We start from the raw sequence: 18,963 nt of genomic DNA, 5'->3' as shown, positions 1-18,963 counted from the left end.
CTTCTAGCCCCGCCTCCAACAGCTTGGCCCCGCCTCCCGGTCAGGCGGCTCCGCGGTTGGGTCTCCAGGCAGGGAGGCCCTCCCAGACCCGCCTTTCGCCTTGTCCGCCCCGCCCCCGGGGTGCCCTCAGGGCCGCCTGATTGCAGTTCGGCCCTTGCCGCGTCAACCCAGGCGGAGCGCCAGAAGCAAAGCTGTGAGAAGGTTGGAGGGCTCAGGTACCCCTCGTCCGGGCCATGTCTAGCTGTCACGCTCCGGAGGGAGACTGTTGCTCACTGCAGTGTCGCGCGCAGGTAGGGGCGGGGCATTGTATTCCCAGGAGGCGAGGCAACGGCGCGGCGCGGCGGCGGAAGCGGGGTGCAGGTCGGGTGGGGCTTCAGGCGGGTCCGAACGCGACCCCCGCGCGCCGCCGCTCCCGTTCCTCGTGCAGACCTGAGGCCCCGGGCCCCGAGGCGGGCCTCCTTCCAGCGCTGGGATTCTTTGATGGCGGGGGTTGGGCACCAAACGTTGAAAAGGGAAAAATAACGGAGGAGAGCGTCGGGCGTCTTTCGTGTGTGTTTCAAAACAACTTAACATGAAGACAGGCCAAGCTGGGAAACGTGAAGCTCTGGAGTGGAAATGAAGCTAAGACTGTGCTCTCGAGCTTCTTTTCTGCGCCCTGGCGACCAGCCCGACGTTTGCCGCCTAGTAGATACTCGGAAACGTACTCCGAGCCAGATCTGCGGACTGTAGCCGGCACTTTTCATCTGCACAGTTGCTCTTCGCCTGTCTCGGTTTAGATTGATTATGGGATGATCGTAAAAAGGATTTTTCCTTAAGCAGAAGTCAAAGGAAAATCCACCCTCAGGCTGCTCATAACTTTTCATTCACTTCTGCGCACTAAGAATTTTGTGGAACACCCACGTGCTCAGGGTGGTGATTAAGACAATGGCCTGGGGTCTGGAGGAGAGCTAGACGAATAAACAATTACAATGTGAGAAGCCTTGCTTAAGAGACAGGGAAAGTCCTTATTCCTCCTGTTATTCTTTTTCGGGGCTGAACGCCCCAATTAAAAAGTAGTAACATGACATTTTATTGGGAAATACTTGTCAACCACTATCTTGTGCAAATAAGTGGCTTAACACAGATTAGCAAAGTCCCTTGTTTGTTTCCTTTTTCCCACTTATTACAGCTTATTTATTTTTTCCTCTTTTCACTGCCAACTAAAATTGTCGTACACTATCTGCCTCTACAAGGTTTAGGTCACTATCTACTGGAGTGGTTGACCTTCAACACACCCTGAAAGGAGTTCAGAGAGGAGGTAGGAATGAGATATTCGAGGAAGAACAGGACTTCAGATAGTTATTTTTAAGAGAACATATTATGAGCCCAATTTCTTGCATCTTATATCTAGAAAAGCACTAAAAGGATTAATGGAGACATCTCCTCGTGACCAGCGGCAGACTTCTTGTGATTAACAGCATCCATCTGCCAAAATGTGTGCTTGATTCCATGTAACCCCCCTTCACTAAAATCACGTCTCTACTGACCTCCCCCCCCACCCCACTGCTTTGGAGCAGTTCCTCTGAGCTGAGAGGCTCCCTCCCGGGTTATTTTGCCCCCAATTAAACTTAACTGTCACATTGTGCATTTTTTTTCAGTCAACATCGTTTTTTTTTAAACTACCCCCTAGAGTATAAACTCCTTTAGTGCAGAGACTTTGTCTTGTTGGCTGAATTCCCAGGAAGTGCTTGGTACATAGACACTCAAGGAATACTTATGACTGGTATCACTACCCACTTAGCTACTCAGCCAACCGAAACTTAGAATTCCTCTAAGCCTTCCTTTTTTTCAGTCTTCTCACCCAAAGCCCACCCTTTCTTTTTAACTTCTTAATTATCTTCCAAATCCATCTCCACCATCACCACCTTACAATTTCATTTTGAAATTATTTCCACATCCTTCTTCTGGTCTGGTCTTTTCCTTCCTTCGTTGTCATGCTTCAGCCTCTTCTCTTTATTGCCACTGTAGACACGTTTCAAAAACAAAGTATGATCCTATCATCTTCTACTTAGAACTACTCAGCAGTTATCAGCCATCTATAGCATAGATGGTTGGTCCTTAGATGAAAGGTCCTTACAGTCTTTTTCCCTCCCCCCTCCATCCCATAGAACCTAATTCCGGTTCCAACTACTCAGAGTTCTCTCTGACTGAAATGCCCTTTCTCCTCTTCACCTACCTGCATACTTGGCCATCCTTCATTAAAACTTAGCTCAGCATCCCTTCCTCTATGAAGCTTTTCCCAACTCCTGCCCCCTCCCACCAGTAGCTTCTGTTCCCATAATGCCCTGGACCATCTTGTTTTAATATTGCTTTGTCGTTTCACAGCTGTTAACTTCTTTACTAGAGTTTGAGCCCTCAAGGGTAAGGATTTTCTCTTATTCGTATTTATTTATTCAGGGCCTTCAGTAAAGGTTTGTTGAATGAATGAATGAGAGGGCTATATAATAGACACCAAAAAAAGGTACACAGTGCAAATGCCATGGCACAGAGTTTGAGGAAGTATCACCTCCTGCGGAGAAGATGAGAGAAGGAATCATAGGGGAAGTGGGTAGGAAGCCTGGTGTAAAGGCTGACAAGCAAGAGTTTGACAGCTAGAGGTGGGATAATTGGAGATCCAGCATGAGCAATAACAGTGCAAAGAGAAAAAGATGTATTCTTGGCTGGCAAGAAAATGTGTCTTAGTCATCTATTGCTGCACAGCTAGTATCCCAAAACTTAGGCTTAATGCACAATCATTGTCTCACACAGTTTCTGATGATTAGGAATCCAGGAGAGTTTAGCTCAGGGTTCTGGCTCAAGGTTTCTCATGAGTTGGCAGTCAAGCTGTCAGCTGGAGCTTCAGGTATCTCGAAGCTTGACTGCAGCTGGGATCTGCTTCCAAGCTCACAAAGTTATTGGCAGGCCTCTGATCCTCACATTTTATTGGCTGGAGGCCTCAGTTCTTCACTCTACGGCCTTCTGCATAGGCTGAGTACCCTTGTAACATGGCAGCTGGATTCCCCCAGAGCAGGTGATCCAAGAGAGAGCAACCAAGACAGAGGCTGTAGGCTTTAGTAACCTGCCATCAGAAGTGACATACTGTCACATCTTAGTCTGTCTTCACACAGACCAGCCTGGTACAATGTGGGATGGAACTCTACATGAGGATGTGAATACCAGAAAGCAGGGAGAGCCATCCTGGAGGTTGATTACCACAACTAGGTTGACTAGAACTGAGAGATGTATGTAAAAAAGTGAAAGAAAATATGTGAAAAGTTAAATTGGAGCAAGAAAGCAGATGGACTTAAATAAGAGACCCAGGGGGTGATATTTGAACATTAAATGATTTGAGGAAGGGAGTCCAGTGATCAAAGTAATGTTATTATTTTAGTACTAATAATAGAGTGAAGGGTAAGCCGGAGAAGAAGAAAAAGGAGATATTGTAGGCAAGGAGACCAAATAGGAAAAGGTAACTTTAATCCTCCCCAAATATGTGTCCGTGAGAGCTTTTACTCAATTCTTGCAAAATAAGAAAAATAAGGACGATGGTAAAGTGAATTTCACAAAATTAATTGCATTCATTTAAAGGACTATGTTTCATTCCAACATTATCCTTCCTACTTTTTTTATGTTAAAAATGCACTTTCCTTTTTGAAAAATGTGATAATGGATGATTAAATATAACCAATGTCATTAACTGGTAACCTTATGTCAGTCCCTAAAATTTTAAAAGCAGCAACAAAAACTACCGGTCTTGAAATTCAGAAGTCTAAGAATCACTGATCCAGATTATTAAAATAAGGAGACTGATAGCTAGAAAGGGTCACAGGCTCGCTGTAGTGGGGGTCAAAGCTAAAGCCAGCCTCTTTGTCTTCTGATTTCTAGTCAGTGCTTAACTGGTAAGAAGACTTTTTGTTTTTTGTGTTTTTTGCGGTATGCAGGCCTCTCCCTGTTGTGGCCTCTCCCGTTGCGGAGCACAGGCTCCGGACACGCAGGCTCAGCGGCCATGGCTCACAGGCCTAGCCATTCCAAGGCATGTGGGATCTTCTCGGACAGGGGCACGAACCCTTATCCCCTGAATCGGCAGGCCGACTCTCAACCACTGCGCCACCAGGGAGGCCCTGTAAGAAGAGTTTTTAAGTGTAGTGAAGGTAGGAGGGAGAAATAGGGCTTTGAGTGGAGGTGAAGTTGCAGAGAAAACCAGTATGCAACGAGGAGAATGAATCAGAAGTGCAGAAGGGAACAAAGACCAGAGACAGAGAAAATGCTGACACTTTGACTGTGCCTGTATACAGTCCATTCTTAGGCCAGTGCGAGAAAAAATTCGAGACTGAAATGATCAAAAAAGACTACTAGGTGTCTTGGGGCTATCTTCACGCTATTTTACAGGTCTGTGAATTGTAGAATGCTGACAGTAATGCAGATGATTATTTTTCATAGAAAGGCAAGTCGTCTTATAGAGATTCACCTTATTGCTGCAGCGGGTATTGTCCAGTTTTTCTATATCATTTATTTGTAAATCCAGGATTCCTGATTATTTTTATGTGTGTGTGTTTTGAATTCTCTTTGGACACCGTTGTATCATCTTTTTGGTTCCCTCATTTAATTGATGGGCTAAATACATTTGACGCGTGTTCATTTTAATGTTTGTAAGAGTCCCTTGGGAAAACCTCTATCTGGGGAATAATGCCTCTATTATGCTTGAATTGAAAGAAAAGGTGGGGGAAGGGATTAGAGCCATTGTTGGCTGTGAGCAGGTATCTCAGTGACATTGGAGGCTGATTTACTTAAAATAACTAAATTGAAAAATTGGGGAAATGAAGTATTGATTCAAAAACTGTTTAGGCTTTAGTGTTTTGAAAGTATATACAAAATACTGTTCAATGTTTCTTCCTCACTGTATGGAACCTCTACTGTAAGAAGTTGATTGTAATCCATCTTTAGATATGTCTTTCAAAATTCTTATTCTAACAGACCTAACAGTAACAGACAAGTAATTTTGACATTCAGGGAAGAGCTAAATACTAACTAAACCTTTTCTTTCTTGTGAATTCTTATTAAAATACATATTTTAATTTTTACTTTTCTTATTATTCTGGATGACTTAAATGACTGCATTTTTACTAAATATATCTCGGTTGGTTCCTGCTGCTAAGTGATTATTTTTCTTGAAATTGTAATTTTGTGGGTTTGAGCCATTGAATGAAACTTTATTAACAACAGCTGCCTTACCATTGTTATTCCTGTAGCATGAAGCAGGCCAATTGTTCTAATACCTCAGTACTGGAAAGACAAAAGGGAAAGGGGAGGCCCTTAATAACAGACTGTTTTCTATAATGTTTGCAACGTGCCCTGCAAGTTGATGGTTAAGGATTGGAAAACTGCAGGAGTCTTCTCATTAGCTGTAATTTAATATGTAATTAAAATATCACTTATATCCCTAAAAAAGGAAATAGCAAATTATACAGGGCATGGGTAATTTTGGCTAGATTTCATAAGGAAAGATGTAAGAAAGACCAATATAACTTTATTTTTAATTTTAATTCAGGAATTTTTAACTCGTTAAAATGGGAAGGAAACGAATGTTGACTGTGTCACACATTGTGCTTCATGCTTTGTATCCATTATATCTCATTTTAATCCTCATAATGTTCTTATTTAATGGATGAGTAAACTGAGGCCCAAGGTCACGTAAGCAATAAATGGTGTAATATAGATTTGCCTTTGTGTCCATTAACTCCTAAGCCTGTGTTCAATCAGAAATTTTAAAAAATGTCAACATTCCCATGTTTTTAATTTTATATATTTAAGTCTACTCCATCAAATGATCATTCGTAGTATTTATCTAAAATAAAATGTGTATGTAAAATATTAACAGTGAATTTGGGAAAATATCATAATTTCAGAAATCCAATTAAATAGCTGAAAATTTAGTCTGTTCAATAATAATCCCTCTTTGGACTCAAAGATGTTTTTTTCCCCTTTACCCAGTGCCAAGATTTATATATGCAGGTTTGCTAGCTGTGCTTCTCTGCACAGTGTGACTACTTCTTGTTCACTTTCACCTGGAGGGTATAGCCCCTTGGGGTCCCATGTGTATGCAGGGATTTTCTATTAGATGCCCTATTCTGAGCACACCCAAGGTTTTATCTTGTGTTTCTAGTGACATGAATAGCTATCAAAATTGAAGAGGTCACCAGAGATTTGCAAATACCTTCAGGGAAATTAGGGCTTTGGATCTCACTTCCCTCCCAGGTAGACTCACTCTTGTTTCTTTTATGGCTGTGAAACCTTATTTTCTTGCCAGCTCAGCAGTATATTTTGAAATATTGTTTGAATGACTTATTCAGCAGTTTTACTTGTTTTCAAGGTAAGGTTGTATATTATACTGCCAAAATGGAATTCATTGTATTTCTTTATTACAGTTTTTGTTTTCATTAATTTTAGCTTTAAAAAAGAGGAGGAAACGCCTTGTTTTGTTTTCTAAAGAAGTAATCATTAGACATTTAAAAGTAAGGCTTTTATTTCAACTAGATTTATCGTACTGATCATTTCACCATTTATACAAATATGGAATCATTATATCGTACACCTGAAACTAATATAATGTTCTATGTCAATTATACCTCAGTATAAATAAATAAATAAATAAGGCTCAGTGTTTATCCCAACATATATCTTCATAGGATTGGGCCTAGAAAGTATTATGATTGTTTCTGAGTGCTTTTTATATTATTTTCTTGACTTTATAATTCCATAATAAGTATATATTGCTTTTGTAATAAGAGAAAACAATACAATTGCTATGAAACAAAGGACATTTTTAGAATAAAAATAAAATTGAACCAACACAGATAATAAACAAATAACTATCATAGTATATCATGTATATCATACCTTAATTGAATAAGATGTTATGTGTAAAGAAATTTTCTGGACAGACTGAAGCATGTCCCTTTCAGCACTAGATCCTATTTTATTTCAGCCATTTCAGTAGATACTTTGTAATATAATCTGGGCATTTCTCCACCTTGTTCTTGCAACCTGTTCCATAATATTAGACTGAATAATTCCTGGTTGCAAAATAATATAGTAGATCCACATTCCAAACATTAAAAACAAAATATATTTTGTAATAATTTTCTCCCTCACCGTACCTCTCTATGGTAGATTTTCTTAAACTTGCTTAAATTGGTTTCTTAATAGAGATATCATCTAGAATAGTCATTTGATAAAATAATGTCTATTTTAGAAATCATTATCTTCTTTTTAAGGACAAGGAACATCCAAAATACTTGATCCCAGAGCTCTGCAAACAGTTTTACCATTTGGGCTGGGTCACTGGGACTGGAGGAGGAATCAGCTTGAAGCACGGGTAAGTTTCTGGCTGATTTCATTTCTGAGAATTCTCCATATAAGTAGACCACAGAGAGCCTAACATGTATTATGTACAAAGAACAACCAATGATCAGTTTTATGATACTGAAGGTATTTAGTTTCTAAATAGAGAAATAGGTATTTGCATAACTGAATGGAATAAGTGTACAGATGTTGCAGATATAATAAATATCTAAGGATTTAAGAACCATAATTTCTAATCAGAATAATTTGGTCCCCAGTCCATGGAGTACCAAAGTTAAATAACATGTTGCTGGGTATGTTCATATGTCTGGAACTACCAAGGGTCCCCTCTGGATAGACAGGATTTGTTTCAAAGGTTCAGATACATATCTTAAAGTCACTTAAATATAGATTACTAACCACCTAAAATTCTAAAAATTACATTTTTTTGAGTCCAAAAAAGGCAATATGCCTTTCTAAATGCATGTATCATTATTAATGGACATAGCACCTGCAGGTCCATGTTGTTCACAGGACAAAACAAGAGGTACTGGCCTTGAAACAGAAGGAATGAATAGTAGGTAATTGTTCTTTAGACTTACTCACTGTCTTTCCTTTAAGAGGGTGAAGAAATACGTAACCTACTGACAATGAAAATAGAGGTTGTGGAATCTCACTCTCTTAAGTGTTTCTGGAACAGGATTAATGTATTTGCTCCTGAAATATTTTGGGAATAATATTGTCTGGAGGCTGAATGTTAAAACTGAGTAACTTGGGGCTTCCCTGGTGGCACAATGGTTGAGAGTCCGCCTGCCGATGCAGGGGAAACAGGTTCGTGCCCCGGTCTGGGAGGATCCCACATGCCGCAGAGCGGCTGGGCCTGTGAGCCATGGCAAAAAAAAAAAACAAAAAACTGAGCAACTTGATTTATTTCTTTATCCTAATTCACTTTCTTTAACAAAATTGGATTACTACAATATTTATGTAATGTTGAATTGTTTAGAAAAGAACGGAATGTAAAATGTAATCAGAACATTTTGAACAAAGGGGATTTTATGGCATACCACAAGATGATGCCATTGAAATTTCGTCTGCTTCAAATTACCAAGAAATTCATGAAATATTAATTAAACTGTGGGAAATGACAGGAGAGCCCTTAGTCAACAAATGTCACAGTTCATGTATAGGGAGGCTCTCAGTCTGGAAACGTTCTGTTCCACATGGTATCAACACATGGGACGTCCGTCATGTGCGTCCTCTCTTACCATCAACCCAGTGCTAATGTGTCAATCAGTATTTTGCAGGTTTTCAAGTTATTTTGCCAAAACTTTCAAGTTGATCTGTTCACAGCAAAGTCCTATAATAACAACACTTGTTGTTGTTTCATTTATTCATTTAGGAGTTGAGTCCTGGTAATTTGGTTTCTCACCTGTATTACTTATAATAAATTATATTCTAAACATTGCCTTTAGTTAACTGCTTTTTTTTTGCATTTGCAGAAATAGTTTGTATATGTACAAAAGAGAGCTTTCTACCAAACTGAGTTAAAATAACTTTTCCAACTGGCTCAAAAAAAACAGCTAAATTACAAATAGAATGCAGGTAAGGGACCATTGCAGATCTCAAGAGGGAATATTTTTGATCATAAAGACATAAAAGACTATGTTCTTAGTAAAACTAAAATTCTTTGTAGAACCATGCACTAAAATTATGTGTGGTCACCCTAAAACACTCACTGGCACCTCTTAAAATTAATTGGCTTTATGGCACTACAGTCAATTTATAGGGAAGTTGCATTGTGTTCGTAAAATGCTTTTTCCTCAGCTTCTTAATTGGTGAGGAGCCTCCTGGAGGTCACAGGTGAAAACAGCCACAGTTTTATGGCACTGTATTTGGAATCTTACTAAATTTTTGCTTTACAGAGTAGAATGGCTAATTTGTAGTAACATGTTGAATTTTCTCCCTAATATTTAAATGACTTCATAGACCCATATCAATAATTTTATCAGCAGTATTATTCTCATGTTAGTGAAAGTTTGGTTTTCTTTATCTGATGCTTAGAGCGAATAAATTTGGAATGAAGCACAAACCCAATAGATTGTGTTTCCAGAATAATTCTAGCAATAAGCCCTTTGGGAAATATGAAATTATTTACTGATTCCAAGGTTTGGCTACTATCAGTTTAGCTTATGCTACTGGTGTATGGTGCCAAAAATGTATATAATCAAAGGTAGCTTGGGCTTCCCTGGTGGCGCAGTGGTTGGGAGTCCGCCTGCCGATGCGGGGGATGCGGGTTCGTGCCCCAGTCTGGGAGGGTCCCGCGTGCCGCGGAGCGGCTGGGCCCGTGAGCCATGGCCGCTGAGCCTGTGCGTCTGGAGCCTGTGCTCCGCAGCGGGAGGGGCCACAGCAGTGAGAGGCCCGCGTACCGCAAAAAAAAAAAAAAAAGATAGCTTAAGACACATATAACAGTTAAATCAGAAGGAAGAAATGGAGGACCAAGGAAATAACAGTAATCAAGGCAATTCCAGGATACTAAGCAGCCATTGTACTTAGGCTGGTTTCCTGTCTTTCACAGCATTATATTTTTATGTGTCAGAGACGCTAATCCTGTTGTATGCTGTTAGAATTAAAATTAATAAACCTATATTGTAGACAAGATAATTGAATCATAGTAAGGGTTAAAGGATTTATTTTAAGTAAATAAAAGTAGAACATGTATTATAAACTCTTGTGTTTTGTTCATCTGCTCACCACATTGTGAAAGAGCAGGGAGTATGGAGAAAATAAATTCTAAAACTTAATACCTTGAAACTCAAAATGCTTTTGTTTGTGGCTTACAGTACCAAGTAAATACTTCACTTTTAGTCTTTGGCATGTTTCCCTCCTAAAATAAAGGCTCTGTCATCTTTGTATTAATATTTTTATCCACGTATCTCCTTCTTTGTAGGTATACTGTTTTCTAAAACCTAGTTAGCTAATCTTTTAATTACTCAAAGTTGATCAAAGTCTAAACTGATTTCCATTTTATAAAGACAGTAATAAAAATAGGTTTAGCATACCAGGGAATTTCCTAGTGGTCCAATGGTTAGGACTCCACAATTTCACTGCTTAGGGCACAGGTTCAATCCCTGGTCGGGGAGCTAAGATCCCACAAGCCATGCGGCATGGCCAAAAAAAAAAAAAGAAAAGACATTTAGCATACCAAATTATTTGAACAAACTGAATAAAATCCCTGGATTTTCCCACTTCGTAGGTGGAGTTTATTTACCAGCAGACTGTTTCAAACTTTATTTGAGTCTGTTCCCAGGACTGCATAAATATCTCCGCACACAAGAAGACCTACAAGTCCACTTACCAGCGGAGGTGACTGGACTAGGTACCACACATGATTCTAGAGTCTCTTTCATGTTACATGAGGACAAAAGATTTGGATCCCTGGTATTTATAAGGGGCCGTTTTAACGGTAATGATCCCTATGCATTACCACTGGTTCCAGAGGAATGCCACTTTATGGTTTTCTTATGCAACAAAGTTCTAAAGCAATAGGTACTTTGTGAAAATGAATGCTTGAACAAAGCTTACTCTGCTTTGGATTTCACTCCCATTATCAGGCATTTATTTTCTAGACCTTAATTTACCAGTAGATCCTTAAAGGAACTTTCTTAAATCTTTTTCAGTTCCAAGTCTATAGGTTTATTAGTAACCCCAACTTTGACAGCTCAATTCAATATAGGCAGTCATCCTCATTTTCACTGGGAAACAGTTAATATTTATTCGTGTCCCTACATCCATGCCTCAGTGGCAGAAGCTGGAGCGTGCAGGTGCTGGTATTTCCTTCATTTGTATTATGTGGCAGTTCTTTAACGGCCTCTGTCAGCAACTGAAACTGATACATGAGCCAAAGGACCTTCGTTGAGGGTGGAGAGAATTTAGAGAAGATTTTAGATTAATTTCCGGAGCAAGTTTGAAAGCCCCTTGTGGTAAGTGGTAGTGTTATAGCATCTCCCTTAGCACAGTGTGCTGTGTAACACAGAGATCTCCAGATGTAGCCATGCCTTTTATATTTCTAACTTTCTGCAATTGTTCTGGCTTTGTTACCAAATATTTTCACAAGATAGAAGTGTTTTTCAATTAGGAAGCATATACTGTTCCACCCAAAAAGTAGCCCAGTGTTAATGCTGTAATTTAACAAACCATCCAGCAGAGGTCTCTGAGCGTCATGTTTTATAATAAGAGCATTTCAAACAATAAAATTAACCCTGATTTCTTGCAAGCAGAGATCTACTCCAAGTGAGCATATTTCCCCTGATTGGACTTTAGAATAACTGTGTTCCATGTATAGTAAGATAAACTCTGCTTATTCATGCTTAAAGATGCTAAAGACTTATGTTTTCAGATTTGTATTTCCCCTAACCAGATAAAAGCCTGGTTACCATTGATTTTGTACCATAAAAGGAAATAAAGAAATATATATGAAAATGTAACAAAAGCAACTATCAACATTTTACTGTGTCACTAGCATTATAAAGAAATTAATTTGGTATTCTTTCTATACAGCCTACACCATTAATTAAATAAAGCAGCTATTTGTATGACTTGATTTATAAAGATCATTAATGATTGGACTGCAAGGGGTACACTTTTCTTTTTGCAAAAGCAGAACGTTAGAGTTAAATAAATACCAATTTCTGTATTTTGTGTTACCAGCAATGAAATCTACATTGCTCCTTCAGGAGTGCAAAAGGAACGCATTCAGGTATGGTAAAGGGATACTTCTTAAACCCAAATGTCTGTTCTTCTCTACTTGATTATTGTTTTGTGAAATGGAATTAATATTAAAAGAAATTTTAGTTTTGAAGGGAGGTTATATTGTGATGATTTAAATAACTAATCAACAAACATTTGTTAAGTAACTATTAAATTTTTTTAAGGTGGTAAGTATCCTGCTTGCAATCAGGTGTTTTGAATTCTCATTCAGCCTCTAGAGGGCAAAAGTGAATAGTGCAATCTTAAGTCATCATAAAAAATGATTCTAACTTTGCAGCGTTATAACACCATCTTTATCAGGCTAATAGGGTAATCAGATTGGTGGTCTCAAATGGACCAAACTGATTCATATTTAATAATGGCAAAGCTCTTTCAATTTAAAGTTATAAAACTTTGTATCAACATTTTGAGAAGACCCATTCTGTATTAATGCTAGAATAAACCCAGAATAGAGTTAAAACAAGCACATAATACTTAATTCTGTCTAAGGCATAGTGCTTCATTAATAAAACATTTATATTGTAGTTTGTAGTAAACCCTGGTAAACGAAAGTTACAAGTCAGAGATATGCATGTATTACTAGGAAAAACCTGTGGATCTACATAATTCCTTAGAACTTTAAAAATAGAGTACGTCATCGAGATTAACATTTCTGAGTACCAGTTAAGTTTCTCAAGGGATAAGAAAATTTTACTCTGTATTTTTCCTCTTATATTATGAAATGTGAAAAAAATTATAACACCCATTCTAAAATGATGATTATATATAGTCTCTCTGAAATATAGTTGTGAAATTACATGGCAAAGCTGAGAAACTAAGTTGATGAAATGACATCAACATCATTACATGCATATTAAATTTTCCATATCACTTTTTTCTTCAAATTCTAAAGGTAGATTTTTTTAACTTTCTTGAGATGATTTTTATTAGTAGAAAACATTTTTTTATTTTTCAAAATGGCTAAAAAATTTTGAGAGAGAAACTATAATTATATAAATATTTAAAATATGAGTTAAATATGTATATATATTAGCACTGTTTATATATACTATATATAAATGGAATTGTGTATATGTGTGTGTGTGTATATATATATATATACACACACACACACACACAAGAAAGGGGACATTTCTAATTGATATTGTATAAGCCTTCTTTTCTTCTTTTTCCCCCTCTAAATAGCCTGAAGACATGTTTGTTTGTGACATCAATGAACAGGACATAAGTGGACCTCCACCATATAAGAATCTTAAAAAAAGCCAGTGTACCCCTCTTTTCATGAATGCTTACACAATGCGAGGTAGGCAGAAAATGTATTCAACGTAAAGAATGTTTGCAGAGTAGCTCCTGTAAATAATGGCAATTGTTGTAGTTCACAGTTCTTGAATACCCGCTATGTGCAAGGACTTTAAATATGTTAACTCATTCAGTCCTCACATCAGCCTCTGTGGGAGGTCCATTATTACCTCATTTTATATATGAGAGGACAGAGGCTCTGGGAAGATTTCCCCAAAATAAACAGCCAGTGAGTATTGGGGCCAGAATTCCAACCTAGATCAATATGATTCCACTAGACTGTCAAGTTAGCCAACTAAATATTATATTCACAATCCGATTCCTACTCTTAGTTCACAGTTATATCTCTGGGAACTTGTAGTAGAAGTTAATCAAAATACAAACGAGGGAAAATCATGCCCTTTTCTTCACTTCAGTAGGAGTGATCCTCTTTTTTGAAAAATTTACTTTATGATAAAAATAGGACTCTTACTTTAATTCCCAGAAATTGTGATAGAAAACCAACCTGGAAAGGTTGAACCTAGAGGACAATGTAAAAATAGGAAAGTATAACTGAAGTACTGGCTCAGCTTTGCAATGAAGTCATTAGGACCATGCTTTAGTATAGCCCCTGAATAAAATCAATATAGAGTTAGTAATCGTGCCATGTGCTGTTCCCAGACATTATCAGCTACTACTGAAAGGATGAAACTTCAGCAACAGATTCTAACAGCATGAAGAATCTTTCCTAGCAAAAAGCTAAATAAACTTCCCATTGCAAAAGTAGCCATTACTGAGTTTTATAGCATACAAATTCTTTTTTAGGTAAATCCCTTGCATCTATATCTTAAAATTCCTACCATCCCCTTACGTTACTAAGATATGGCCTACACTGTGAAGCATATCTTGATGATTAAGGGACAGACTAAACTGGGTTCAAATCCAAGTTCTTCAACTACTGTCTAGTTGGACAACGTAGTTAAATAACCATGGACAAATTCTTTAACATCTCTGAGCCTCATGTCCTTGACCATTAAATGGGGGAGATGGTTGTTGTGATGATACGAAGCGATAACATCTATAAAGGGGATTTGCCCAGTGCCTGGCGCATAGGAATCCCTAATTGAGTGGTAGTAGTAGTATGATTATGGTCTCCACAGTCATTTTAGTTGTACTTCAGACCACGTAAAGGATATTTCTTGAGCATGTATGAAGTATCGTGCGTTGTCCTGATGCTGGATAAAGCTTAATTTTTTTCCTTGTGCTTTCTGACTTCTCTATCAGTAGTTCTCTTTCCTCTCTTCCTTTCTCTCCTCCTACCCGCTGCCAACTTATTATTCCATGCCAAGAAAAACGAGTCCAAAGCCATATACAAATAAGTGTGCGTGTTTATGTGTATATATTTTTTTCTTTAAAAGGTGCAGTTTAGTTCTCACTGAGCGTGTAACTGTATTCTTCCCCCTCCAGGAGCAGGTGCCGTGATTCATACCCACTCTAAAGCTGCTGTCATGGCCACCCTTCTTTTCCCAGGAAGGGAGTTTAAAATTACACATCAAGAGATGATCAAAGGAATAAAGAAATGTATCTCGGGAGGGTATTACAGGTATTTTCCCCTATTTTTTGCTTAAATTATTTGAACAGGGCTTCCCTGGTGGTAAAAAAAAAAAAAAAAAAAAGAATAATTTGAACAGTATTTCTCCTTCTTGTAATAAACAGGATACTGATCTTTTTATGTATTTAATGAGATGTTGTAGATCTGTGTTAGATAGTACCCCCCTTAATATTATACTTCCAGATCTATTCTCAGTGACACAAATCAGATGCCTCCCCTCCTTTTCCCCATCCCCAACCCAGCCTTGGTAAATTATTGCCAACATGAATAATTAAATGTTTGTCAGAGTAAAATGCAAAAATCCTGGCTTTGAAGCTCCCCAAGAGCAAGCTCTCCTCACCTTCACTTTGTCTTCAGGAAGTTTCAGCTCTGACTAAATCTTATGCTTCATTTTGATCTCATGTAGTATTTCTGGAATATTTTCATTTTTAAAAAAGTTTTATAATTATTTTAATTAAGTAGATCTCTATACGTTTATAATTTTTCAGTGTGGAAACCACACTGAAGCCACAACAGGGAGAGGCCTAAGTACCACAAAAAAAAAAAAAAAAAAAGGCAGAAGAACGTGTGAGACGGTGGGTAGAGGAGCGGAGCACAATAGAGAGCCTTTGGAATTTTGTGGAAAAACAAATGCCATGAATGAAAAGATGTCATTTGTTATGCATCACAACGTATACACTTTATATATTATTTTGAATGTCTCAGAATTTAAAGAGTACAAAGTTTTTTGACATGCTTTTGCAATTCTGTTTGAACCTGGCTGGGAAATCAGTAACAGGGTCATTATCACAGCTCAGGGGCAGTGATACTTCATCAGTATTCGGGGAGAATCCTAAGTGTCCAGTCAAAAGAAGGGGCAATAAAAGGTGGATGAGTAAGAAAGAATGGAGTTTTTACATTTTCTATTCTACTTTTTAAATTTTTAAGTCCATCTTAAAAAAAGTTATAATAACTTTCAAATGCCTAATTCTTATCGGGGGAGGTTACCATGTTAACTATAATTGTTGTACCTTTTGGATGCAACATGCCTATGGTAGAGTGAAAAGAATTCTGTTTGATGGTCCAAGGACTACCCTGGCTCTGTTCCTCAGGTCTCATTTTGCTGTGAATTATTTTGCACCTGGGGATATTTCTGACTGTTCGGTATATGGTAGAGGAAAATATAAGTTTGTGGTTCTCCTGGGACTCGCAATTTATTCCTTCCACATTTAAGGACTTTTATAATTACCTCTATTTTACTTAAGTGAAGTAATGGGCAGCCTCGTACTGTTCGATGATAATGGTTGGCCAGGTTCTTCATCACATGACAGCTACTCAGTCTGTACCTTCCCTGAAGTAGTAACTTCTGATAATATATGGATAGAACTTATTTTGGTTAAGTTTAGCCATCACAGAGGTAGTTGAAAAGCAGATGTAACATTAACAAGGCAAGAGAAATTCATGTTAAAAGGAAAACATGTCTGAGTTTTGATTGGTTGTAAATGACCTCACAAATAGACATAGTTTTACCAGTAACAAGCTATTTGCTTAAATATTACTGCAGAAACAAAAATGAAAAATGCATATTCTGATTTCATCACATGTACTTACTAAAAATAAGGTAAAGAAGTTCTAATGTCGCAGATTTGAGAACGTTCTGAAAATATTGTCATACCTTTAATAGTTAGCTCCAAAAGGTTTTTGCTATCCCAGGGCCATAAACCACACCTGCATTTATTTATTTGTCTATCCAAGACACTTTTGGGTCCTGCAGAGATAGAACAGAATGATTTTGTATCGTTGGGAAATTCCTGCTTTAATAAGTATTTCAATTGTTAATCCTTCCTATGCTTCTAATTCTGAAATTTATCATTTCTCATCTCCTGTTAAAACTACTGTGATTCTCTGTCCTTCAGGGAAATACTTGTATGATCTTGATAATTTCTTTGTTAGGTTTTGGTATCCTGTACAGATTTCTGCCACTTATACTTAGGATTGGAACAATGCCTGCCAAATTCCCAAAGCGTCTCTTGATACCGTTGTTTATACAAGATACATAGAATAACATGCAAAATCTTGTTCCTAATTTGGAGTGGCTTTTCAGATATAAAGAGAACGTCTAACTTGTTATTTGAAAAAAATATAAATTTTTTTTTTTGTTTTAAAAAGGAAAGCAAATGGCTTGTTTTGTCTTAATAGATATGATGATATGTTAGTAGTACCCATTATTGAGAATACACCTGAGGAGAAAGACCTCGAAGAGCGAATGGCCCGAGCAATGAATGATTACCCAGACTCCTGTGCAGTACTAGTCAGACGGCATGGAGTCTACGTCTGGGGAGAGACGTGGGAGAAGGCTAAAAGCATGTAAGTGTACGCCGAAACCAAAGAATGTCTGGGGCAAGTCACCACACTCTAAAAGAGAATGAAATGTGTTTTATGATTGAAAACGGAGTATGGTTCTTTTGTGTGTTACTGGTCAAATTGGTTTAAATTTAAATAGTTTATCATTAATTATTGCTAGATATTTTATTTGTGTTATATATTCTTTTGTTAAGAAATATTTTTCAGATGAGCTGTTATTTGGCAAGGCACTATGCTCTTTGATACAAAGAAGGAGATACAGATCTTGTTCTCTGAGTTGAGGGCTAGAATAAAGCTAACCCAAGTTGCATTAAGATTTGCTGTATTTATTTCAAAAAATGGCACATAATAAAAAATTTAAATTTACATAAGTAGCATATTTTAAACTCCCTTTTATTTCCTGAGAAGTGCATAGTATGGTGGCATGATTCAGTATGATTCCGTGTTTTAATAATGTTGGAGACAAACTAAGAGAAACTTTGCCCAGAATTGAGGAAAGGAAAAAAAAATCTGCTAGGAACAGGGTTAACTTGATGCAGAGGAAAAATGTGATTGTTAGGATTGGAGAACTCTCTTTTCACTGAACACTTTTAGTTCTTTTTTCTTTTAACAGGTGTGAGTGTTATGACTATTTATTTGATGTTGCCGTATCAATGAAGAAGGTAGGACTGGATCCTACACAGCTTCCCGTTGGAGAAAATGGAATTGTATAAGCCAAGTGGAAGTTTATTATACGTAGAGACAAAGCTCATCTTAATTATTACTTAAATGACTCAGGTATTTTTTTTAATGAATTGAAAATTTCCATGAAGCTATTGATTTGTCACTAAATGCTGCAGATCTTCTGACAACTGGATGATATTTGCTTATATTCTTGTATTTTAAATGGCAATACAATGGAATAATTTTATAGTGAATGTTTTTTGTGTTTATTTCTAAACCCCTTAACAGCAAAATATTTTCCTTTAATTTTTTATATATACTCCCAGAGAATTCCTATTACTCTTTAAAGTTGTTAGGATAATAGAATTCATTGGAAAATGTCTACTTAATTACAGAATGAGCATTTTCTTATTTTAATATTGGTATCATAAATTTACATGAAAAGTCAAGGACGTATATATCCCTCAATGTTGATGTCAAAACAATTTTATAGATTTCTCCTATACGCTGTAGTGCTTGCCTATATTGTAACACAGGGCACTCATCTTATATTGGGATCTGTTGTAAAATTCAAATCAAGTGATATTAACTCAAACTCTCCTAGCCAAATAAACTGTGACCAACCCAGAGATGTAATCTGAAAGTGTTTTTTTTTTTTAATGTAGCCAAAAGCAACACCGTCTTGATCTTAAGGTTTTATTTGGTTAATGCTTTTATTTAATTGGGAGAGAAACTAATACACCATCTTCTAAATTATAACCTCATACACCCGCCTCTCGGTTGATCGTCTTGAACCATTTGAGTTCATTTACCCCAGTTCTTTCACTCAAGCAAGTCTTTAACTTCATCCAGACTTCTAGTCCCTTGATCTCACCGTTTGTCATTGTCCATGACTCCTTTCATATCCTTCCTTCCTTATGAAGGAAGCAGCATGAAAAGCC

General features: G+C 37.4%; 1 protein-coding gene across 1 annotated transcript; it reads left to right on the top strand.

The window, feature by feature from the left end:
* Positions 1-31: 31 nt before the first annotated feature.
* APIP (APAF1 interacting protein) lies at positions 32-18,651 on the top strand. Its single transcript, XM_024752603.1, has 7 exons — positions 32-290; positions 7,293-7,393; positions 12,067-12,115; positions 13,312-13,429; positions 14,872-15,007; positions 17,195-17,362; positions 17,973-18,651. Exons 1-7 carry the CDS (start codon positions 234-236, stop codon positions 18,070-18,072), a joined length of 729 nt encoding a protein of 242 aa, XP_024608371.1. The 5' UTR covers positions 32-233; the 3' UTR covers positions 18,073-18,651.
* Positions 18,652-18,963: the final 312 nt, after the last annotated feature.

Source organism: Neophocaena asiaeorientalis, unplaced genomic scaffold, assembly GCF_003031525.2.
Source record: "Neophocaena asiaeorientalis asiaeorientalis breed wild unplaced genomic scaffold, Neophocaena_asiaeorientalis_V1.1 scaffold196, whole genome shotgun sequence".
Lineage (NCBI taxonomy): Eukaryota > Metazoa > Chordata > Mammalia > Artiodactyla > Phocoenidae > Neophocaena > Neophocaena asiaeorientalis.
This window is presented reverse-complemented; position numbering and strand designations above follow the sequence as displayed.